Source organism: Mobula hypostoma, chromosome 7 (assembly GCF_963921235.1).
Source record: "Mobula hypostoma chromosome 7, sMobHyp1.1, whole genome shotgun sequence".
Lineage (NCBI taxonomy): Eukaryota > Metazoa > Chordata > Chondrichthyes > Myliobatiformes > Myliobatidae > Mobula > Mobula hypostoma.
The window spans coordinates 89,813,163-89,838,955 of record NC_086103.1 but is presented as its reverse complement, the minus strand read 5'-3'; the positions used below and the strand labels follow the sequence as shown (position 1 = coordinate 89,838,955).

Sequence of the window (25,793 nt, the reverse complement as noted above, 5' to 3'; positions counted from 1 at the left end):
CCTCAGAGATCTTGACACCCAGGAACTTGAAACTGCTCACTCTCTCCACTTCTGATCCCTCTATGAGGATTGGTGCGTGCTCCTTTGTCTTACCCTTCCTGAAGCCAACAATCAGCACTTTCGTCTTACTGACGTTGAGTGCAAGGTTGTCGCTGAGACACCATTCCCCGAGTTGGCATATCTCACTCCTGTTCTCCCTTTCGTCTCCATCTGAGATTCTACAAACAATGGTCAGCAAATTTATAGATGGTATTTGAGTTATGCCTAGCCATACAGTCATGGATATAGAGAGAGGAGAGCAGTGGTCACCCCTGACATACACCAGTGTTGATCGTCAGTGAGGAGATATGATCACCAATCAGCACAGATTGTGGTCTTTTGGTTAGGAAGTCGAGGATCCAATTGTATTGGGAGGAACAGAGGCCCAGGTTCTGTAACTTATCAATCAGGATTGTGGGAATGATAGCGATAAATGCTGAGCTATAGTCGATGAACAGCATCCTGACGTAAGCGTTGTATTGGCCAAGTGGTCTAAGGCCGTCTGAAAAGCCTTTGAGATTGCGTCTGCCATTGACCTATTGCGACAACAGGCAAATTGCAGTGGGTCCAGGTCCTTGCTGAGGCGTGAGCTCAGTCTAGTAATTACCAGCGTCTCAAAGCCTTTCATCACTGTAGATGTGAGTGCTACTGGGCGATAATCACTGAGGCAGCTCACACCATTCTTTTTCGGCACTGGTATAATTGTTGCCTTTTTGAAGTAAGTGGCAACTTCAACCCATAGCAGTGAGAGGTTGAAACTGTCCTTGAATAGCCCCACTAGTTGGTTGGCACAAATTTTCAGAGCCTTGACAGATTCAAAGCAGTCCTGTAAGTGCTCCTGTGCTTCCCTTGTCCATATCTTCTTAATCCTCACTACTGCAGCTGCAGTCTTCAGTCTCTGCTATACTCAGGCAGTAGAAGTACAGCCAGGTAATCAGACTTCCCGAAGAGAAAGTGTGGAATAGCATAGTAGGCATTCTTGATTGTAGTGTAACAATAGTCTAGTGTGTTGCTTCCTCTAGCTTTGCCAGTGATCTGTTGACGGTATTGTTTAGTGATTTTTTTTCAGACTGGCCTGGTTAAGATCCCCCAAAACGATCATAAGGCATTAAGGTGTGCTGTTTTGTGCATGTTGATCCCATTGCTCAGATCATCTAAAGCCTGATTGACATTGGCCTGAGGTGGATTGTATACTGCTACCAAGATGATCACAGAAATCTCCCATGGTAGGTAAAATGGATGGTAATGAAAATAATTGATATAAAGGTATTCCAGACATCCCACCTTGCAAAAACTCATTTCAGGGAGGTAGAACCATCAATTTGCAGGAGACTCCCGGGAGGGGTGGGATGTCTGCAATAGAGTAGCTCCTTAGCAGGCAGCCAGCTAGTTTAAATAACGTTAGCTATGCTAATGAACAAATGACACCTGTTAAGCTTACCTCAACATGTCTTGTACAGTCTTAACCCACCATGGGCAATAGAAAAGTCACTGTTGCAAACAGTGCAGCGAACAACACTGTCATTATTTTGACCCCTATTAGGCAGGGGTACACTTTAGTGTGGTCTGGGGTGACGTACGTTTTATATTTTCTTTTTTTGGAACACTCTGCCACTCGGACTTTTTTTTAGAACTCTCTCGCTCTTGCTCTCTCTCGTGCACACGCGCACTCCCTCGCTCATGGTCGCTCTCACTTGCGCTCTCTCGTGCTTGCTTTCTCGCTCTTGCTCTCGCTCTCTCTCGCGCGCGCTTGCTTTCTCGTTCTTGCTCTCACTCTCCCTCTCGTGGTCGCTTTCACTCGCGCTTGCTTTCTTGCTCTCGCTCTCACACTCGCGCTTGCTTTCTTGCTCTTGCGCTCGCTCTCTCACTCTTTCTCGTGCATTCTCTCATGCTCGCTCTCAAAAAAAAATCAATTTCCAGGACATTGCGGGCATCAGGGAGCCACTATTAGTATGCGGGAGACTCCCGGAACTTCTGGGAGAGGTGGGATGTCTGGTATTCCCACAGCAGTAAGGGCAAATGTGTTCCAGGATTCTTATCTATGGTAATGAAAGCAGGTCAGAAATTATTAACATCAACATCCAACTTGGCAAATAACTTTGCTTCAAGGTGGTTGAGGTTGTGAATTTAAGTGGAGGTCCTGGCAAGTTGCTGCAGAGAACTTTGTGGCTGGTACACACTACGCACTTGCCTAACCACTAAGTGCCGTGCCCAATAATCAAAACTGAGACAACACCACTGAGCAACAGCACTTACTGTAGCAGCATAGTAAACAGAGAAACCAGTAGGCCATCGGCACTTTGAGCCTACTCCATTAGTTTACCTGAGTATGGTTGACCATCCAAATTCACTGACCTGTTTCACTTTTCTCCATCCAAATTACTTCATCCATTAAGATTATATCTAGCTCCTTCCTGAATATATTTAATTATTCTTATTTAATTTATTTAATGCTATAAAGTCTACAGGTTCACCACTCTGGATGAAGAAAACTGTTCTGATCTCAGTCTGAAGTGGATTTCCTTCCAATGTCATCATCCCTGTTTCTGGATTTCCTCACCATCAGGAAAAGTCTAGTTTGTTTAGTCCCTTCCAGATTTTATAAGTTTCAATGAGAAGAATGCTTTCTCGTTCTTCATAACTCTAGTCCTGTTCTCCTAATTCTCAAAACTCAATATTCAAAAGTTCAAGGTAAACATTATCAAGGTACATATATGTCACCATATACCACCCCGATTCATTTTCTTACAGGCATTCACAGTAAATAGAAAGAAACACAATAGAATCAATGAAAAACTGCATACAAGAGACATGGACTAACAATCAAAGAAAGAGAAAAAACATAATAATAATAATAATAATAATAATAATAAATAAGCAATAAATATTGAGAACACGAATTTTCAACTCTTTAAAAGTGAGTCCATAGGTTGTGGAATCAGTTCAGCATTGAAGTGATTAAAATGATCTTTTCTGGTTCAAGAGCCTGTTAGCATGGTGAACCTTTACTGAACTCTCTTCACAGCAAAGTTAGACACCAAATGACCAAATGTGATGCCTAGCTTCTCCATGAATTGTCACCTTGTCGCGGCAGAGAAGCTTGTATGGTCTTGAGAGCCCGAGAGCAATGCCGTCTGGAGCTATGCTCCTGGTAGGGTCACCCATGGCGGTAAGGTCGAGGGTGAGATCCCTGACAAAGAACAATCTAACCAAGACCTCAGCGGTGGAACAGGCGGACGAAGTTACTTCGAACTCAACGGCTGTGAAGGCAGATGAAGGCTGCAACAAATCCATCAGCTCCAGTCATCGTGGTTTCCATTCCATTGGAATCAGTTGGTTGATTTGTGAAGTATCGTGTGCTTCTTGGAGTGCAACATCAAGTACATGTTAAACAAATACACGCACAGGCATCTTCGCTCTGTGGGCCACTTCTTCAAGTCTTTCGGCAATCGGGAGAGGGCGACAGGAGCAGGCAATGTGATGGCTGGAAGCTGCTAGTCAAGAACCTGCACGAAAGTGGTGAATACTTGATTCAGTCGCTCAACTTTTGGACAGAAGCAGGAAAGTTGTTCGGCAGCAGTATTCACGTCTGAGCAGCCCTATTTAGGATCCATTCTGCTCACCCTGAACTGGGAAGGGGGTAGAAAAGGTGCCCTAAAAATAGTCTGCTTCACCTCATCCTGTCTGGAAAGCTGCATCCAGAGGGATTACCATCATGCGGTCGAAAAACATCGAGAAGTGAAACTATGAAATTTGGAACCTGGAATATACGAACTCTGATGGATAACCCAAACTCAGACCGACCAGACAGGTGAACTGCCTGTGTTGCCCGGGAACTCCAACTTTGACGTTGTTGCTCTGAGTGAGACCCGCAGAGCTGAAGAAGGGCAACTAAAGGAAGAGCAAGGTCAATACACCTTTTTTCTGGAAAGGACTTGATCCTGAACAACCGAGGATCCATGGAGTAAGTTTTGCCATCCGAAACAGCCTACTTCAGAAGCTGACAGAGCAACCACTGGGAATCAACGAACGTCTCATGACTCTGCGAATCCAACTTGTCAAGAACTAACACGCCACCATCATCAGCGCCTATGCTCCAACTCTGGACAATGAAGATGAAGTAAAGATGAACTTCTACGCCCAACTTGACCACGTCCTTTCCTCTGTTCCCAACAACGACAAGATCATTCTCTTAGGAGACTTACAATGCCAGAGTCAGGAACGATCATAGGCTCTGGACTGGAATAATAAGCAAGGAAGGAATTGGCAAGGTCAACGCCAATGGAACACTCCTCCTCACCAAATGTGCTGAACACAACATGGTGATTACAAACACCCTATTTCGCCAGAAAAACAGGGACAAAGTCTCCTGGCAGCATCCACGCTCCAAACACCGGCACCTCATCGACTACATCATCGTACGATCTCAGGGCCAACAAGATGTACTGATAACAAGGGCTGTTACTGGTGCCGACGAGTGCTGGACTCATCTCGTCCACCATGAGAATGAAGATTCGGCCCGAAAGGAAACACCAAAATCAGAACACTATTGAAATTTAATGTTGACATCCTTCATGACATCAGCCATGTACAGAAGTTCCAACAAAATCTTCAAGAACAACTGCCTCAACAAATCCCACCATCTGTAAAAGAACACTGGAATCAATTGAAGAATGCTATCATCACCTCCTGCAAAGAAACAATTGGGTTCAAGACGAAAAAACATCAGGATTGGTTCGACGATAACGACAAACTACTCCAACAACTCATCGACGAAAAGAGAAAAGCTTTCATCACCTTACAAAATGACCAACAATCGGCTACCAAAAGGAAACGCTATCAGGAATGCAAGGCCGCAGTCCAGAAGAGTACTCGAAACCTGAAAAACCAATGATGGAGGAAGAAAGCTCAAGAAATCCAACAACTAGCAGACCCCAACAACACTCGAGGCTTTTTCAACGCAACTAAAGCTATTTTTGGCCCATCCACTCAAGGTCAAGCCCCTCTCAAAAGCAAAGATGGTTCAACCATCCTGAAGAGCAATGCTGACATCAATTCTAGATGGAGGGAGCACTTTGAAGATCTTCTAAATCAAACCGTCTCATTTGACAGGAATGTGATTAACAACATTCCAAAACAGCCCGTTGACGACTCCCTAAGCAAAATACAGGTCCACAATCCTTTATCCGAAATCCTTGGGGCCAGATGCATTTCGGAATTCAGAATTATTCGGATTTCAGAGACGCACCCCCCCCCCCCACCGGATACCAAAAAACATGTATGCTCAAGTCCCTTATTTAACATGTCTCAATGCGGAGGATTTTAGGACCCAGCAGTACACCAAACCTACACACATCCTCCCGTATACTTTAAATCATCTCCAGATTACTTATAATACCTAATACAATGTAAATGCTATGTAAATAATTGTTATACTGCATTGTTTAGGAAATAATGACAAGAAGAAATTTTATTTCCAACAAAATCAATAAAACATAAAAATATACAGCTTCAAACAAACAGAATCAAACACATGGTAAATGACTTATTGGAATAAATGTGGAACATCACTGTCAATATAAAACTTCAGTAACTTGTCTTTCTGTTTATTTAAATCATATACAGTGGTAGTTCCGAACACTATTTTCTTCAGTTGGACGCCACACAGACACACCATGATCAAGCTTCTGCAATAACTCCACTTTCTGCGTTATTGATAGAGAAGATTCCTTCTCTTTTTCTTATTGTTACCCATAGAGGTCTCTGCAGCTCTTTTTGACATTTTCACAGTGAAATTCAACACAAAGTCAACAAAGTCAACAGTGAACACAAAATATCAGTGAACAGCAAATGCACATGTAACCAGTACAGGTGCTGAGTCACAACTGATGTCTGGCGGCCTCTGCTAGTGCTACCACATCACACCCGAGTGACGTCAGCTGTTGGCGAAAAAAACTTCGGTTTTTGGAGCTTTTCGGATTTTAGAATTTCAGATCAAGGAACGTGCACCTGTACCAACACTTGAAGAAGTCAAGGAAGCCATCAAAATCTTGAAAAACAACGAGGCTGCTGGACTCGATGGAATACCAGCCGAGGTCTACAAAATTGGAGGTGACCCGCTTCATTATCAACTGCATCAACTTCTCATCAAGATCTCGATAAATGAAGACGTACCAGCAGATTTTAGACACTCAGAAATTGTTACCATCTACAAAAGGAAAGGCGAATTCCATCAGCAACAGCAGGAAAGATCCTCACTCGCATCAGGAACAACTGGCTCAAGCTTTTAGCTGAAAAGATCCTACCGGAGACACAAGCCAGTTTTAGACCATCACATGGAGCAATCAACATGATCTTCACAATGCAACAACTACAAGAAAAATGTCAAGAACAGCTTCAACCTTTGTACATGGCATTCATCGACCTCACCAAAGCCTTTGACTCAGTATCAAGAGAACTCCTATGGGCTGTCCTATCCACCTATGGATGCCCTGAAAAGTACATTCGAATTCTGAGACTCCTCCACGATGGCATGCTTGCCACAGTCATGGTCAGCAACAGTAACTGTAAGCCTTTTCAAGTTCGATCAGGAGTAAAACATGGATGCGTGATTGCCCCAACTTTGTTCACCATCTTCATTGTGATAATCATCCACATTATCAAGGACGACCTACCCCCAGGAATCGAAATTGTCTACAGAACAGATGGCAGACTTTTCAATCTTGCCCGTCTCAAGTCCAAAACGAAGACATCCATGAGTTCCCTCATCAAGTTCCAATACGCAGATGACAACAGTGTTGCAGCTCTTTCAGAAAACCACCTACAACAGATTCTGACTGCCTTCAACTGTGCATACACGAAACTTGGACCTACCATCAATTCCAAGACTCAGATCATCTATCAACCATCACCAACTGAGACAAATCGGATAGAACCATCAATTCAACTTGGCAAAACAACCCTGGAAAACGTGGACCACTTTCCGTATCTTGGAAGTCACCTCTCCTCCAATGTCGAGCTTAATGACGAGAACCAACATCATCTTAAATGCACTGGAACAGCTTTTGGACATCTCCGAACAAGAGTCTTTCAATATCGTGACATCCGAACAGACATCAAAATGTTAGTGTACAAAGCAGTGGTAATCCCAAAGCTCCTGTATGCATCAGAAACCTGGACAACATACCGACAACATCTGAAGGCAGTTGAAAAGTTCCATCAACGCTGTCTTCGAAATATCTTATATATCAGCTGGGAAGATAGAAGAACCAACGTCAGTGTGCTAAATGAAGCAAAAACAACAAGCATTGAAGAACCAACAAGAACCAACTAACATGGAGCGGTCATGTTGTCCGGATGAGAGACGAATGTCTGCCAAAACAAATCTTCTACTCCCAGCTTAAAGAAGGCAAACGTAAAAGAGGCGGACAACAGAAGAGATTCAAAGACGTTTTAAAAGCCAACATGAAGAAATGTAACATCGCCATCAACAATTGGGAAACCAATGCCAAGGACAGGAAACTCTGGCAAGCTTTCATCCGAGAAGGAACAGCAACTTTCGAAGCCAACAGATGTGCAGAATTAGAAGAAAAGAGAAGAGAATGGAAAGAGAGGCAGCAACAACCAAAGCCCGATCTGCCATCTGGAACTACCTGTCCTGAATGCGGAAGAACTTTCAAAGCCAAGATTGGGCTCATAAGCCACTTGAAAGCCCGTAAGTAGATCAACAGAACGAAGACCATCATCCTCGACCTCGAGGGACAGCCACAACGACGATGATGCCTAGCATGACCTGCCTACTGAACAGCCTGTTCCTATCGCTACACTGGTGAATGGAGAATAACTGACCAAACTGCTTTATGTGAACAGCACAAGCCTGGACAATTTTCCACACATTGTAACTACACAGAAACAGCTCGACAGAAGTGGGCTACTTTTGTGGTCAATGTTAGGTAGACTTGATGCTGGTGGCGACCTGCTCTTTTGCACTCCTCTCAACACCAGCAAGAAAGATAAGGTAAAAACTGAGGGAGTTGTTACTGTTTCTACATAGCTGAAAACAGTCAGCTCCCAAGGAACTGACTATTCAGACAGCTAACCTTCACATCAACAAGATATAGCCCACAAAGCAATTATACCTACCTGTGCCAATGAACAGCACAGCCGCCTCTGGGTGAACATGTGGACTTGCACAAGAACTAGTGCCTCTGCTGCCCTCAGCCTCATCTTCACTGTAGCAAATGAAAAGAAGTGTTAGCAAAAGTGCACAACCAGCCTTCCCTCAAAGAGACCCAAGGTGCAGCTCACCCACACAATAGTGCCTGCTCTTCATTAACAGCAGGCCCCCACACCTCCAGATATGCCCTGTCCATTCGTTCTCAAAATCTAAATAAGGCTTCTCCATTGGTCAGTTCCTCAGGATCAAGGATATTCTGCTCTGTTGAGTGGGTTCTGAGATGCTGCTGAAGCTAGTACTGGAATCAGAGATGGTGCTGTGTGTGTGCGTGTGTGTGCGAGAGTGTGTATGTGTGTGGGTGATGGTGTATATGCAGAGTGCATGAAGCAGGGGTGCTTGTGAAAGGGTGTATATGAGGGTTTGTGTGGGGGAAGGTATGTGAAAAGGGTGGATATGAAGGGGCTGCTGTGAGGTAGAGAGTATGTGTGTCATGCAACTCTTGCTGTGAACATCTATAGTGTTCAGCAGTAATGCACAATAATAACCCTAAGCATCGACATGGATCACTGCTGTTGGCCTGAACCTGAATCCATTAGACATCGACGCAGAATTAGGCCATTCAGCCCATCAAATCTGCTCTGCCGTTCTATCATGGCTGATCCCAGATCCCACTCAATCCTACACCTGCCTTCACACCATATCCTTTGATACCCTGACTGAACAGGAAACTACCAACAGACATGGCCTCTACCACAGTGTGTGGCAATGTATTCTACACATTCACCATTCTCTGACTAAAAATTTTTTCCAAACCTAAAAGGTCACTTTTTAGTTTTGAGGCTGTGACCTCTAGTTCTGGAAAGCCCCACCACAGGGAAAATCTCCACATCTACCCTATATAGTCCTTTCAACATTCTGTAGGTTTCAATGCCATCCGCCTGCATTCTTCTAGATTCCACTGAGTACAGGCCCAAAGCTGCCAAACCCACCTCATATGTTAACCCCTTCATTCTTGAATTATCCCTGTGAACCCCCTCTGGATTCTCTCCAATGACAACACATCCATTCTGAGATATGGGGCTCAAATCTGTTGACAATTCTTCAAGTGTGGCCTGATTCATGTCTTATAAAGCCTCAGCATTATCTCCTTGCCTTTATACTCTGTTTCCCTTGATATAAATGCCAACATAGGATTTGCCTTCTTTACCAGACTCAACTGGTAAATTAACCTTCTGAAAGTCTTGCACAGACTCCCAAGTTCCTCTGAACCTTCTCCCCATTTAGGCAAGAGTCTGCACTATTGTTCCTTTGACCATGATGCATTATCATACATTTCCCAACACTGTTCCACCTGCCACTTTTTTGCCCATTCTTCTAATTTGTTTAAGTCCTGCTGCAACCGTATTGCTTCCTCAGCACTGCCTACCCCTCTACCCATCTCGTATCATCCACAAACTTTGTCACAAAGCCATCAATTCCATTATCTAAATCATTGACAATGTAAAAAGTAACGTTCCCAATACTGCTCCCTGAGGAACATCCCTAATCACTGGCAGCCAACCAGAAATGGTCCCTTTTATTCCCACTTGCTGCCTGTAAGCCACTCCTCTACCCATGCCAGAATGTTTCCTATAACTCCATAGGAGTCTATCTTGTTAAGTTGCCTCTTGTGTGGCACTTTATCAAATACCTTCTGAAAATCCAAGTAAATGACATCCACTACCTCTCCCTTGTCCACCCTGCTTATTACTTCCTCGAAGAATTCTAACAGATTTGTCAGGCAAGATTTCCCTTCACAGAAACCATGCTGACCTTGACTTAATTTATTATTAGTCTCCAAGTACCTCGAAACCTCATCTTTAATAACAGACTCCCAACAATTTCCCAACCACTGAGGTTAGGCTAACTGGCCTACAAATTTATTTCGTTTGCCTTCCTTCCTTCTTAGAGTGGAGTGACATTTGCAATCTTCCGGTCCTCCGGGACCATGTCAGAATCAAGTGATTCCGAAAGATCATGAACAATGCATCCGTTATCTCTTCAGCAACCTCTCTCAGGAATCTGGGAGGTCGTCCATCTGGCTCAGGACCACCTTAAGAGTTTGCCTAGTACTTTTTCCTTTGTAATACAGGTCGACTTTCACTAATCCGACTACCTGTAATCCGGTTCCTTTGATAATCCGGCACCAATTATGCTTAATGTGATCCTTCTGTAATTCAGCATTTTCACTAATCCAGCACTTCTCAGGTCCCAATGGTGCCGGATTAGTGAAGGTTAGCTGTTGCTTAATGTGATCCTTCTGTAATTCGGCATTTTCACTAATCCGGCACTCCTCAGGTCCCAATGGTGCCAGATTAGTGAAGGTCAACCTGTAGTAATGGCACTCACTCCTGCTTCCTGACAGTCACGCACCTCTAGCACACTGCTAGTGTCTTCTACAGTGAAGACTGATGCGAAGTACCCATTAAGTTTATCAGCCATTTCTTTGTCCCTCATTATTACCTCACCAGCATCATTTCCAGTGGTCCAGTATCAATTCTCACCTCCATTTTACTCTTAAAATAAATGAAAAAAACTTTTAGTATCCTGCTTTATATTATTGGCTAGTCTAACCACATATTTGTTCTTTTCCTTTCTTATAGCTTTTTATTTAAGTTGGCTTTTGTTGGATTTTAAAAGCTTCTCAATCATCCAACTTCCCACTTACTTTTGCTACTTTATATGGCTTTTCCTTGGCTTTTATGTAGTCCTTAACTTCCCTTGTCAGCCACGCTTGCCTACCCCTGCCGCTTGAGAACCACTTCTTCTGTGGGACATACCTATTCTGCGTCTTGTGAACTATTGCCAGAAAAATTCAACCATCTCTGCTCTGTCATCATCCCCACCAGTATTGTCCTTCAATCCACCTGGGCAAGCTCCTCTCTCGTGCCTCTGTAATCCCTTTTATTCCATTGCAATACTGATACCTGCGACTTACGCTTCTCCCGCTCAAGTTGCATCCGAACAGGTACTTGCTCCCTTCACCCATATAGGGATATGCCCTCCATGAACTTTTGATATCCAATTTTTAAAAAGCCTACCACTTGTCAGAAGTCCCTCGACCTGCAAACATTCTCATGCAAAGGAGATCTATAAGCTCCTACCTAACGTCTTTAAATGAACTTGGCCCAAATTTAAGATCTCAGATTGTGGACCTGTCCTACTATTTTTTAAACCAACAGAATTGTGGTCAATGGGACAGCGCGCTGATGGATTTTGGTATTTATATCCAGGGTTCCTTGAGAAGTATTTACGAAGGAAACTGGCATGGAGTCTATGGAAATAAGGCAAACAAGTAGTGAGGTCATGGAACCTATACAGATTGGACAGGAGGAGGTGCTTGCTATCTTGCGGCAAATCAGAGTAGATAAATCCCCAGGACCTGACAGGGTATTCCCTTGGACCTTGAAGGAGACTCGTGTTGAAATTGCAGGGGCCCTGGCAGATATATTTAAAATGTCAGTATCTACGGGTGAGGTGCCGGAGAATTGGAGGATAGCTCATGTTGTTCCGTTGTTTAAAAAAGGATCTAAACGTAATCCGGGAAATTATAGGCTGGTAAATTTGACTTCGGTAATAGGTAAATTATTGGAAGAGTATGAAGAGATAGGACCTACAAGTATTTGGATAGACAGGGACTTATTAGAGAGAGTCAACATGGTTTTCTGCGTGGTAGGTCATGTGTAACCAATCTATTAGAGTTTTCAAGGCGGTTACCAGGAAAGTGGATGAAGGCAGTGGATGTTGTCTACATGGACTTCAGTAAGGCCTTTGACAAGGTCTCACATGGGAGGTTAGTTAGGAAGATTTATTCGCTAGGTATACATGGAGGGGTAGAAAATTGGATTAGATATTGGCTCAATGGAAGAAGCCAGAGATTGGTAGTGGAGGATTGCTTCTCTGAGTGGAGGCCTGTGAATAGTGGTGTGCCACAGGGATCAGTGCTGGGTCCATTGTTATTTGTCATCTATATCAATGATCTGGATGATAATGTGGTAAATTGGATCAGCAAATTTGCTGCTGATACAAAGATTGGAGATGTAGTGGACAGTGCGGAAGGTTTTTAAAGCTTGCAGAGGGATTTGGACCAGCTGGAAAAGTGGGCTGAAAAATGGCAGATGGAGTTTAATACAGACAAGTGTGACGTATTGCACTTTGGAAGGACAAACCAAGGTGGAACATACAAGGGAAATGGTAGGGCACTGAGGAGTGCAGTAGAACAGAGGGATCTGGGAATACAGATACAAAATTCCCTAAAAGTGGAGTCACAGGTAGATAGGGACGTAAAGCAAGCTTTAGGTACATTGGCCTTTATAAATCAAAGTATTGAGTATAAGAGTTGGAACGTTATGGTATGGTTTTATAAGGAATTGGTGAGGCCAAATTTGGAGTATTGCTTGCAGCTTTGGTCACCAAATTACAGGAAGGATACTAATAAGGTTACAGAGAAAGGTTGAATAGGTTAGAACTTTATTCCCTGGAGTGTAGAAGAATGAGGGGAGATTTGATAGAGGTATATAAAACTATGATGGGTACAGTTAGAGTGAAGGTAAGCAGGCTTTTTCCACTGAGGCTAGGGGAGAAAAAAAAACAGACGTGCGTTAAGGGTAAAGGGGGAAAAGTTTAAAGGGAACATTGTGAGGGGGGGCTTATTCACACAGAGAGTGGTGGGAGTGTGGAATGAGCTGTCAGATGAAGTGGTAAATGTGGGCTCACTTTTAACATTTAAAAAAAACTTGGATAGATACATGGATGAGAGGTGTACGGAGGGATATGATCCAGGTGCAGGTCAGTGGGACTAGGCAGAAAAATTATTCGGCACAGCCAAAAAGGGCCAAAAGGCCTGCTTCTGTGCTGTAATGTTCGATGGTTCTATGGTTCTAAGTCAGGAATGAGGCGTAAACCTTGTTCCTTCATAATCGTTTTATAGAGGACCCATAGGACAAAGAGAAGAGAAACAGAACAGTGACAAAGGGTCTTACAACTTGAACAACAGAGGGTCTCAAGATTGTGCCTTAGCACAAAACGACTACTTTTATACCATAGCGATAAGAAAAATTCCACTCTAGTCTATAGATAATAATCCAATTCAAAAATATTTATTCAATACTGAGCAACACACATAAAAATTGCTGGTGAACGCAGCAGGTCAGGCAGCATCTCTAGGAAGAGGTACAGTCTACGTTTCAGGCCGAGACCCTTCGTCAGGACTAACTGAAAGAAGAGCTAGTAAGAGACTTGAAAATGAGAAGGGGAGAGGGAGATCCAAAATGATAGGAGAAGACAGGAGGGGGAGGGATGGAGCTAAGAGCTGGAAAGTTGACTGGCAAAAGGGATATGAGAGGATCATGGCCTAGGGAGAAAGAAAGGGGGAGGGGGGAAGCCCAGAGGATGGGTAAGGAGTATAGTGAGAGGAACTGAGGGAGAAGAAGGAGGGAGAAAAAAAATTAATAATAATAATAAATAAATAACAGATGGGGTACAAAGGGGAGGTGGGGCATTAATGGAAGTTAGAGAAGTCAATGTTCATGCCATCAGTTTGGAGGCTACCCAGACGGAATATAAGGTGTTGTTCCTCCAACCTGAGCGTGGCTTCATCTTGACAGTAGAGGAGGCCGTGGATAGACATATCAGAATGGGAATGGGACGTGGAATTAAAATGTGTGGCCACTGGGAGATCCTGCTTTCTCTGGCGGATAGAGCGTAGGTGTTCAACGAAATGGTCTCCCAGCCTGCGTCGGGTCTCACCGATATATACAAGGCTGCATCGGGAGCACCGGACGCAGTATATCACCCCAGCCGACTCACAGGTGAAGTGTCGCCTCACCTGGAAGGACGGTCTGGGGCCCTGAATGTTGGTGAGGGAGGAAGTGTAAGGGCATGTGTAGCACTTGTTCCGCTTACAAGGATAAATGCCAGGAGGGAGATGGGTGGTAAGGGATGGGGGGGGGAACGAATGGACAAGGGAGTGATCCCTGCGGAAAGCTGGGAGGGGGTGGGTGGGAGGGAAAGATGTGCTCGGCGGTGGGATCCTGTTGGAGGTGGCTGAAATTACGGAGAGTTATATGTTGGACCCGGAGGCTGGTGGGGTGGTAGGTGAGGACAAGGGGAACCCTGTTCCTAGTAGGTTGGCGGGAGGATGGGGTGAGAGCAGATGTGCATCAAATGGGAGAGATGCGTTTGAGAGCAGAGTTGATGGTGGAGGAAGGGAAGCCCCTTTATTTAATAAAGGAGGACATCTCCTTCGTCCTGGAATGAAAAGCCTCATCCTGAGGGCAGATGTGGCAGAGATGGAGGCGTTGCGAGAAGGGGATGGCATTTTTGCAAGGGACAGGGTGAGAAGAGGAATAGTCCAGGTAGCTGTGAGAGTCCGTAGGCTTATAGAAGACATCAGTAGATAAGCTGTCTCCAGAGATAGAGACAGAAAGATCAAGAAAGGGGAGGGAGGTGTCAGAAATGGATCAGGTAAACTTGAGGGCAGGGTGAAAGTTGGAGGCAAAGTTAATGAAGTCAACGAGCTCAGCATGCATGCAGGAAGCAGCGCCAATGCAGTCGTCGATGTAGCAAAGGAAAAGTGGGGGACAGATACCAGTACAGGCTTGGAACATGGATTGTTCCACAAAGCCAACAAAAAGGCAGGCACAGCTGGGACCCATATGGGTGCCCATGGCTACACCTTTAGTTTGGAGGAAGTGGGAGGAGCCAAAGGAGAAAATATTAAGAGTAAGGACTAATTCTGCTAGACGGAGCAGAGTGGTGGTAGAGGGGAACTGGTTAGGTCTGGAATCTAAAAAGAAGCGGAGAGCTTTGAGACCTTCCTGGTGGGGCATGGAAGTATATAGGGACTTGCGTATTCAATACTGATGTAAGTCAACAAATGAGAAAATAAAGCCACTTACTGAAAGACAAAGACGCTTTAGAATTAAACCTTGTACATCCACTAGAGGCTTACTAAACTTATGTACATAAAGGCTACTTAAAATACACGCAGATAATTAATTGTTGACCTGCAAAGAAAATGATAATTAAAATTAAACAGTTGGATCCGACAATTCCACCTTCCCCGCCACCCCAACCCCCGATTCTAAATTGCACATTTAGAATCATTACATCTGAAAATTCAAGGCAGAGAAACTTGAGGTATTATATTACATATAAAATAATCAAAAAAGAACTACTTCTTTTATGAAATATCAAAGGATACATTCTTCAAAGTATTCATAAGATTATGTCAAAGCTAAGCAGATTAGTGAACACATACGAGTTTGAACTATTCTATTAATGATCATCTTTAAACAAGTAAAATAATGTAAATTATGATAAGGCATGTTAGTATGAATGATATGACTGGTAATATTGAGCAACCCAAGCTTCTGAGACTTAATCAATCCAATGAAAGCAGTCCCATCCATCAGATTGATATATTTTAGTTGCTTCTTTACAAATACGATCAGCCAAATCAGTTATATCTTCAGATTCATCAGGAATGTACTGTAGGTACAAAACTTTGCCTATAATTGCACATGTTCTCCCCTTAACTGTTCTGAGGAGATCTAATGCCATATGATTTTGAAGAACCATTTTAAGCATGGTGGCCATTTCTGTTGATACTCTTCCCAAGGCTTCAGCAATGTCATTGCTTACTCTTTCTAAGGCTGCAGCAACATTATTAATCTCTTATACTCCTTGCAACACCATAAAAGTGAAATAAAATGCATGAAAAATGATCTCCTTCTGAATTGTCACATTTACTCCTAGACTCAAGAGAGAAGGGTAAGGTGTGTGCATGTCTCATGGTAGACAAAACATACTTTAAATAACAAGATCCTAACCAATTATGTAGAAGAAAGGTGTAGGCTCGATTTCTGTAGATAAAGTACATATTGTTCCATGAACTTAGACCATTTCTTATTACTTGACAGGAGCCTCGTTGATTTTTGATCAATAATACAAGTACACATTATGAGCCATCTCAACTAGCATGTTATGAGTAGGGAAAATTGGCAAAAGTCTAACAGCACAAATAATATCAGAATAATCTTCATAATGTCCAGTAGTTGTCAACTTGCTTGTAGTCATCTGGCTGGTTCGTGTTTGCTCACTGTAGCCCAGCAGTGTAGGGATTGTGACACACATTAACCACAGCACTTACTGTCTTCGTTGGATACCACTTTAGCTCACTTGCAGTGGCCGGCATGTATCCATTTATTTTTACCTTCTACTTTCACCATTGAGTTGATAATTAACAGTATTTGATCTAGCCATCCAGCTCCTTGTGGTTCATTATACGGATTTTCAATCAGGACCTACTCACCAGGAATCAGGATATATCCTCCTCCTTTTGGGTTTTCCAAAGTGGCAGAAATCTGTTGAGAAGCAGACTGGATAGCATGGGTTAATTTCACAAAATAGTTAACTAAACTGGCTGCCACAATGTATATATCAGCCTCTTGAGTTTGAGGGTCCCAGAAGTGAAGTTGGACGTCTTGTAACCACCTTGAATGGACTTAGCTTAGTTGTTGTATTTGGGGTTGCCCTGATACAAAAAAAGACCATAAGAAGAGCTGTAACATTTAATTGTGTCAGCTTTTCTGCTGCACCATGATGTTTTCTGGCATGTCATGTATTTTGCCAATGCTTGTCAAGCTTGTGCCCTGAATTTTGGATTCCACCACCATTGGGAGAATCTGTCAGTCATCTGTTATACTCCAATGTGTCCCAAAGGATCCATTTGCTGTGCTAGATAAGGAACCAGCAAAGTTGGGGCTACCAGTCCATGGTTTTTGCCTCATCTCCATACTCCATCATAGTTTAACTTCCCACGATTCTCCATCCAGGACCATCTTTCCTGTCTGGAGCACTAAACTGCATCTCTTGGATATCCTGTTTGTTCATCTGTGATATAGTGTTCAACTTTGTAATTCCATTTGTCAGGTTTACTGTATATGTTGTTGACACTTCTTTTATTTCTTCCCATTCTGCCTTTTTAACAATTTCATCCGCGAATGCATTTCTAAGGCTTTCCATTGCGGTCACTTCAGAGTAACTTTTACATTTGAATACAACAACTTCTGAAGACAGTTGTATGACATCCATAAGTTCTTGCACTAGTTCGCAATTCTTGCTTGGGTTCCTACAACCATAAGAAATCCTCTTTGTTTCCATAAATTTCCAAAATCATGAACAATTCCAGAAAGCCTATCAAGGATCAGTATAGATATTAGCTGATCTTCCTTCTGCAGGTTTCAATCAAAGCTTTTAGTTCTGCCTGGTGCACATAGTTATCTGGAGCCATGCTTTCTAATGCCAGCAATTCAGTGTCAGAAACAGCCGCTCAGTCTCCTCTCTCAGTCACTGAAGAGCCATCAATATATAGACTTAGATCTTTGGCAGAGTAATAACCAACAGGATACTGTCAGTCAGCAAATTGTTGAATTAAAACCACCATCATTTTGCACTGACATACAGGATAACTGATTTACCTGCATCAGGCATTCTCAGTGCAGGTGCAGTACATAATGTACCTTTAAAGTTTGAAACACTTCCAGTTGTTCTTCATTGAAAGTCGATGCAACAGGAATGGGGCCCTAGAGCGAGGAATGACCTAATGTTTGGAAGATGTAAACAGCCCGATATTTGGACAATTTAAATGCCAGGTCAGATGGATTGAAAAGGCAGGGTGCAAGGATCAGAGGCGAGGGTCAGGCCAGTTCTGCTTGCTACTCTGCAACATTTACTCCACTCTTTGCTGCACGGTGTCTCAAGCTGTGGGCCTGCTCTGGGCTTCGTGTCTGCGAGTCCACAATGTTTATTCTGCTGTGTTGAACAGAGGCTGAGGCTGTGGGCTTATTGACACTTTGTGTCTGAGGACTGGATTCCCTTTTGTTCTGAATGCTATTTGTTTACTTCTATTGTTTGCACGATTTTTTTCCCCTCTCTTTGCACATTGGGAGTTTATTGGCCTTTTTTTTAAAAATGGGTTTGTTTGCATTTCTTGTTTTGTGGCTGCCTGTAAGGAGACAAATCTCAAAGTTGTACAATGTGTACATGAAGTTCCTCCCCACGCCTTCAGACGTACTGAGTCCTACGGACTCTCACAGCTATCTGGACTATTCCTCTTCTCACCCTGTCTCTTGCAAAAATGCCATCCCCTTCTCGCAATTCCTCCGTCTCCGCCGCATCTGCTCTCAGGATGAAGCTTTTCATTCCAGGATGAAGGAGATGTCCTTTTTTAATGAAAGGGGCTTCCCTTCCTCCACCATCAACTCTGCTGTCAAACGCACCTCTCCCATTTCACGCCCATCTGCTCCCACCCCATCCACCCGCCACCCCACTAGGAATAGAGTTCCCCTTGTCCTCACCTACCACCCCACCAGCCTCCGGGTTCCACATATAATTCTCCCTAACTTCCGCCAGCTCCAACAGGATCCCACCACTAAGCACATCTTTCCCTCCCTCCCTCTCTCTGCTTTCTGCAGGGATCGCTCCCTACACAACTCCCTTGTCCATTCGTCCCCCCATCCCTTCCCAGTTGTAAGCGGAACAAGTACTACATATGCCCTTACACTTCCTCCCTCACTACATTTCAGGGCCGCAGACAGTCCTTCCAGGTGAGGCGACACTTCACCTGTGAGTCGGCTGGGGTGATATACTGCGTCCGGTGCTCCTGATGCGGCCTTGTATATATTGGCGAGACCCGACGCAGACTGGGAGACCATTTCGTTGAACACCTACGCTCTGTACGCCAGAGAAAGCAGGATCTCCCAGTGGCCACACATTTTAATTCCACATCCCATTCCCATTCTGATATATCTATCCACGGCCTCCTCTACTGTCAAGATGAAGCCACACTCAGGTTGGAGGAACAACACCTTATATTCCGTCTGGGTAGCCTCCAACCTGATGGCATGAACATTGACTTCTCTAACTTCCATTAATGCCCCACCTCCCCCTCGTACCCCATCCGTTATTTATTTATTATTATATATGTATTCTTTTTCTCTCTCTCCTTTTTCTCCCTCTGTCCCTCTCACTATACCTCCTGCCCATCCTCTGGGCTTCCCCCCTCCCCCTTTCTTTCTCCCTAGGCCTCCTGTCCCATGATCCTCTCAAATCCCTTTTGCCAATCAATTGTCCAGCTCTTGGCTCCATCCCTCCCCCTCCTGTCCTCTCCTATAATTTTGGATCTCCCCCTCCCCCTCCCACTTTCAAATCTCTTTCTAGTTCTTCTTTCAGTTAGTCCTGACGAAGGGTCTCAGCCCGAAATGTCGACTGTACCTCTTCCTAGAGATGCTGCCTGGCCTGCTGCATTCACCAGCAACTTTTATGTGTGTTGCTTGAAATTCCAGCATCTGCAGATTTCCTCGTGTTTGAGTGATAACCTTGCTGTTTCTTTAGCACTTGTCTGATTTACAAAGCCGAGTTGCTAGCTTGACGATCAACGCAGCATGGGTGGAATTCAAGCAAGCAGCCAACGATTCAAACCAGGGACCTCTGGCTCTGAAGTCCAGGTACAGATGCCACTGCACCACCGGCACAGACAACGTATACATACTTTGATAATAAATGTACTTTGGACTTTGAAAGTCACAGTGTTGTCTGAGCACTTACTGTCCTTTAGCAGATTGTTGAGTGGTTGAGCAATAATTGATGGATCTGCCACTAGCTTGTCAATACATTGATTAATAATGATTTTATCTTCTGTCCTGTGTGTCTTCCTTCCGTGGTCTTTATTAGACACATAGAAAACTTACAGCACAATACAGGCCCTTCGGCCCACAATGTTGTGTACTTAATTTAGAAATTACCCAGGTTACCCATAGCCCTCTGTTTTTCTAAGCTCCATGTACCTATCCAGGAGTCCCTTAAAAGACCCTATCGTATCCACCTCCACCACCGTTGCTGGCGGCCTATTCCACATACTCACCACTCTCTGAATAAAAAACTTACCCGACATCTCCTCTGTACCTATGGAGCAAACTGTGACCTAACTGTCAATCTTACAGTTTCATCACGATCATTCTCTGCAGAGTCTGTGTCATGTCCATCCAGTAATTCCTCAGAGTTCAGATGGTCTGTCCAAAGACTGTCCAATTCTCTGGAGGCTGGAATGCGGCGCTGTATAGGGAAACTATTCAATGTGAACTGTAATTCCTTAGGCGGAGCTTCAAAAGTAGGTGTCACTGCCAGCAGTGTCAATAGCAGCATCATTTGAAGTGTCATTTGCACGAACCCCCCCAAAGTCACAGCTGCGTTTTCTTACGTAAACACAAGGAATTCTGCAGATGCTGGAAATTCAAGCCACACACATCATTGCTGGTGAACGCAGCAGGCCAGGCAGCATCTCTAGGAAGAAGTACAGTCGACGTTTCGGGCTGACGAAGGGTATCGGCCCGAAATGACGATGGTACCTCTTCCTAGAGATGCTGCCTGGCCTGCTGCGTTCACCAGCAAATTTGATGTGTGTGGCTGTGTTTTCTTACGTTGTTTCTAAGCTCCGAACAATGCATGTCAATTGAATTACTGTTGTTCCTCTATTCATTCAGTTAATGCAAAGATTTGTTCTTCAGACTTTTTACTGTCACCATCATTCTGTTTTCATTGTTTATCACAAGTTTTGTTAATTAGTAAAAGACTTTACTTATCCTGTTAACTCTTTCAATCACTCACACGTATGATCAAACTGACCATGCAAGTCTTACTTCTAAATCAGCAGCAGACATTCTCTAGATTTTAACATATTCCTTCTAATTCTTAATAAACTTAGCATTGCTGGTATTTTTAATCTGGACCTTTTTTCTTTTTATCAAAATGAAATGTTTTACTCAGGTATGAGTTCTTAGTAAATGACATTATTTTGGCCATTGTTTCAATTCAATCTTAATTCAGAAGTTCTTTTATCACTTTGACTGAGATCTCAAAATATTAATAGATTGTAACGATATAGCAAATAGATTACACCAGAAACCAAATAGATTCCAACCGAATACCGTACTGGGACGGCACAGTAGCGGTGTGGTTAGTTCAATGCTTTACAATATCAGCGACCTGGGTTCAAATCCTGCTGCTGCCTGTAAGGAGTTTCTATGTTCTCCCCATGACTGCGTGTGTTTCCTCCAGGTGCTCCAGTTTCCTCCCAAATTCCAAAGACGTACCGGTTGGTAGGCTAATTGGACATTGTATACTGTCCCATGATTAAGCTAGGATTAAACTGGTGCAAATGGAATATTGGCCTTCATTGCTAGAGGAATTGAATTTAAGAGCAGGGGAGTTATGCTGCAACTATACAGGGTACTGGCAAGCCCAGACCTGGAGTACTACATGCAGTTCTGGTCTCCTTAGCTGAAGGCTATACTGGCTTTGGAGGCAGTGCAGAGGGGGTTCACTGGGTTGATTCTAGAGATTTCTTCGGCAGTTGAACGGGGCACAACCGTGCAAGCGCATGTAAGTTGGACAGTGAGGCAGCCGGAGTGTTTAAAAGCGAGAAGATTGTGAAGGTCAGTGATTTCTTTGGCAGCTGAATGGGGCATGACTGCGCAAGCGCGTGTAATAGACAATAGACAATAGATGCAGGAGTAAGCCATTCGGCCCTTCGAACCAGCACCGCCATTGTGATCATGGCTGATCATCCACAATCAGTATCCAGTTCCTGCCTTATCCCCATAACCCTCGATTCCGCTATCTTTAAGAGCTCTATGCATCTCTTTCTTGAAAACATCCAGGAACTTGGCCTCCACTGCCTTCTGGGGCAGAGCATTCCACATATCCACCACTCTCTGGGTGAAAAAGTTTTTCCTCAACTCCGTTCTAAATGGCCTACCCCTAATTCTTAAACTGTGGCCTCTGGTTCTGGACTCACCCATCAGCGGGAACATGCTTCCTGCCTCTCCAGCTTGTCCAATCCCTTAATAATCTTTGATGTTTCAATCAGATCCCCTCTCATCCTTCTAAATTCCAGTGTATACAAGCCCAGTCGCTCCAATCTTTCAACATATGACAGTTCCGCCATCCCGGGAATTAACCTTGTGAACATACGCTGCACTCCCTCAATAGCAAGACTGTCCTTCCTCAAATTTGGTGACCAAAACTGCACACAATACTCCAGGTGTGGTCTCACCAGGGCCCTGTACAGCTGCAGAAGGACCTCTTTGCTCCTATACTCAATTCCCCTTGTTATGAAGGCCAGCATGCCATTAGCTTTCTTCACTGCCTGTTGTACCTGCATGCTTGCTTTCAGTGACTGATGTAGAAGAACACCTAGATTTCATTGTACTTCCCCTTTTCCTAACTTGACTCCATTTAGATGATAATCTCCCTTCCTGTTCCTACCACCAAAGTGGATAACCTCACATCTATTCACATTAAACTGCATCTGCCATGCATCCACCCACTCACCCAGCCTGTCCAAGTCACCCTGCATTCTCATAACATCCTCCTCACATTTCACACTGCCACCCAGCTTTGTGTCATCTGCAAATTTGCTTATGTTACTTCATGCCTAGCACCCACACGTTTTGAACCTCGACAGCCTCACCTATTCATTGTTTATAGTAATCGTTTACCAGAATATCTTATAGAAAAAGTTTTATTAAGAAAGTACTTAGTTGCATTTCTTGCTTTGAAAACCACGAGTAAGTTGATTCTTGCCTCAGCAGTGCCATCTTAAACAGGAAGTGTGTGTTTGCACAAAACATGTATGCACATACATTCTCTCGTGGAACATACACGCACAGACTCTCGCTTCTGAAGCACACACACACACCTGTGGAGTACACAAAAGCACACATATGCCTGTGGATCATATACACACACCTGTGTGTACCCAACAAATTGCTCAGCTTGTATACATTCAAACACATCTGCCTATTGTAAACTCATTGCTTCTCTCTGCACTTCGTCAGGACCTGACGAAGGGTCCCGGCCTGAAACGTGGACTGTACCTCTTCCTAGAGATGCTGCCTGGTCTGCTGTGTTCACCAGTAACCTTGATGTGTGTTGCTTGAATTTCCAGCATCTGCAGAATTCCTCGTGTAAGCATTTTTGCATCTACTTTAGCTACAGTGAGGTCCCAGAGGACTAAAGAAAAGCCACCTTTGAAAAAAGCTAAAAAGCAAGTAATGACAAAACCTGTGGTAGGGAAATTTTTGAAGAAGATTTTTAAAGAAAGAATCTACAAAAGCATGGAATTATTAGGGATAGACAAGTGTGGCTTTGTGTGGGTCAGGTCACATCTTACAATTTGATTGAAATTTTGTAGGTGTCTGAGATGATTGATGAGGTTAGAATGGCGATGTTGTCTACATGGACCAGCAAAGCTTTCAAGAAGGTAGACTGATCCATAAGATTAAGTATCATGGAATTCATGGAGAATTAGTAGTTTGGATTGATTTCACTGGAGCTTCAGAGACTAGGAGAAATCATGGTAGAAGTTCACAAAATTATAAGAGGCATTGATAGGATACATAGTTATTTTCCCAGGATGGAAATATCAAATACTAGAGGGCAAAGCTTTAAGCTAAGAGGGAGGAAGTTTAAACAAGATTTATGAGGCAAGTTTTAGGTCACTGTGATGTGCTGTCAGGGGCTGTGATGGAACAAGAGAGAAAAGTAATGTTTAAGAAGCATTTAAAGACATCAATAAGCATTGAATGGAGGGATAAAGACGATGTGCAGGCATGTTGTTCAATTTAAATTGGCATCAAATTGACAGATGTTGTGGATCAAAGGGCCTGTTGTACTATATCATGTTCAATGCCATCATTCTGTGCGTACACACACAGACACACACATACACATATCTGCCACTGCAATCTGACTGCACAACCTACTATAACCATATAACAATTACAGCACGAAAACAGGCCATCCCGGCCCTTCTAGTCCATGCCGAGCTCTTACTCTCACCTAGTCCCATCGACCTGCACACAGCCCATAACCCTCCATTCCTTTTCTGTCCATATAGCTATCCAATTTAGCTTTAAATGACAACATCGAACCTGCCTCAACCACTTCTGCTGGAAGCTCGTTCCACACAGCTACCAGTCTCTGAGTAACGAAGTTCCCCCTCATGTTACCCCTAAACTTTTGCCCTTTAACTCTCAACTCATGTCCTCTTGTTTGAATCTCCCCCATTCTCAATGGAAAAAGCCTATCCACGTTAACTCTATCTATCCCCCAATTAATTTTAAATACCTCTATCAAGTCCCCCCTCAACCTTCTACGTCCAAAGAATAAAGACCCAACTTGCTCAAACTTTCTCTGTAACTTAGGTGATGAAACCCAGGTAACATTCTAGTAAATCTTCTCTGTACTCTATTTTGTTGACATCGTTCCTTTAATTCGATGACCAAAACTGTACACAATACTCCAAATTTGGCCTCACTAATGCCTTGTACAATTTCACATTACATCCCAACTCCTATTCTCAATGCTCTGATTTATAAAGGCCAGCATACCAAAAGCTTTCTTCACCACCCTATCCACATGAGATTCCACCTTCAGAGAACGATGCACCATTATTCCTGGATCCCTCTGTTCTACTGCATTCTTCAATGCCCTACCATTTACATTGTATGTCCTATTTTGATTAGTCCTACCAAAATGTAGCACCTCACATTTTTCAGCATTAAACTCGATCTGCCATCTTTCAGCCCACTCTTCCAACTGGCCTAAATCTCTCTGCAAGCTTTGAAATCCTACTTCATTATCCACAACTACTTACTAATCCAATTTACCACCCCATCATCCAGATCATTAATGTATATGACAAATAACATTGGACCCAGTACAGATCCCTGAGGCACACCACTAGTCACCAGCCTCCAATCTGACAAACAGTTATCCACCACCACTCTCTGGCGTCTCCCATTCAGCCACTGCTGAATCCATTTTACGACTTCAATATTAATACCTAACGATTGAACCTTCCTAACCAACCTTCAATGTGGGACCTTGTCAAAGGCCTTATTGAAGTCCATATAGACAACATCCACCGCTTTATCCTCGTCAACTTTCCTAGTAACCTCTTCAAAAAATTCAATAAGATTTATCAAACATGAGCTTCCACGCACAAATCCATGTTGAATGTTCCTAATCAGACCCTGTCTATCCAGATAATTATATATACCATCTCTAAGAGTACTTTCCATCAACTTACCCACCACTGACATCAAACTCACAGACCGATAATTGCCAGGTTTACTCTTAGAACCCTTTTTAAACAATGGAACAACATGAGCAATACGTCAATCCTCCGGCCCCATCCCCGTTTCTAAGAAATATTTCAAATGTCATCTCAGAGCCCGTTATTTCCACAACTAACTTCCCTCAAGGTCCTAGAGAATATCCTGTCAGGACCCGGAGACTTATCCACCTTTATATTCCTTAAAAGCGCCAGTACTTCTTCTTCTTTAATCATCATAGTTTCCATAACTTCCCCACCTGTTTCCCTTATCTTACACAATTCAATATCCTTCTCCTTTGTGAATACCGAAGAAAAGAAATTGTTCAGAATCTCCCCCATCTCTTCTGGCTCCGCACA

General features: G+C 43.5%; 1 protein-coding gene across 1 annotated transcript in view; it reads right to left on the bottom strand.

Moving 5' to 3' along the window:
* The window catches only part of uimc1 (ubiquitin interaction motif containing 1), a 78,310-nt gene that overhangs the window by 43,094 nt on the left and 9,423 nt on the right, over nt 1–25,793 (bottom strand). Inside the window, exon 3 of the mRNA XM_063054884.1 lies at nt 8,182–8,270. Within this exon, the coding sequence (XP_062910954.1) occupies nt 8,182–8,270 (89 nt within the window). The remainder of the gene's footprint in view (nt 1–8,181; nt 8,271–25,793) is intronic.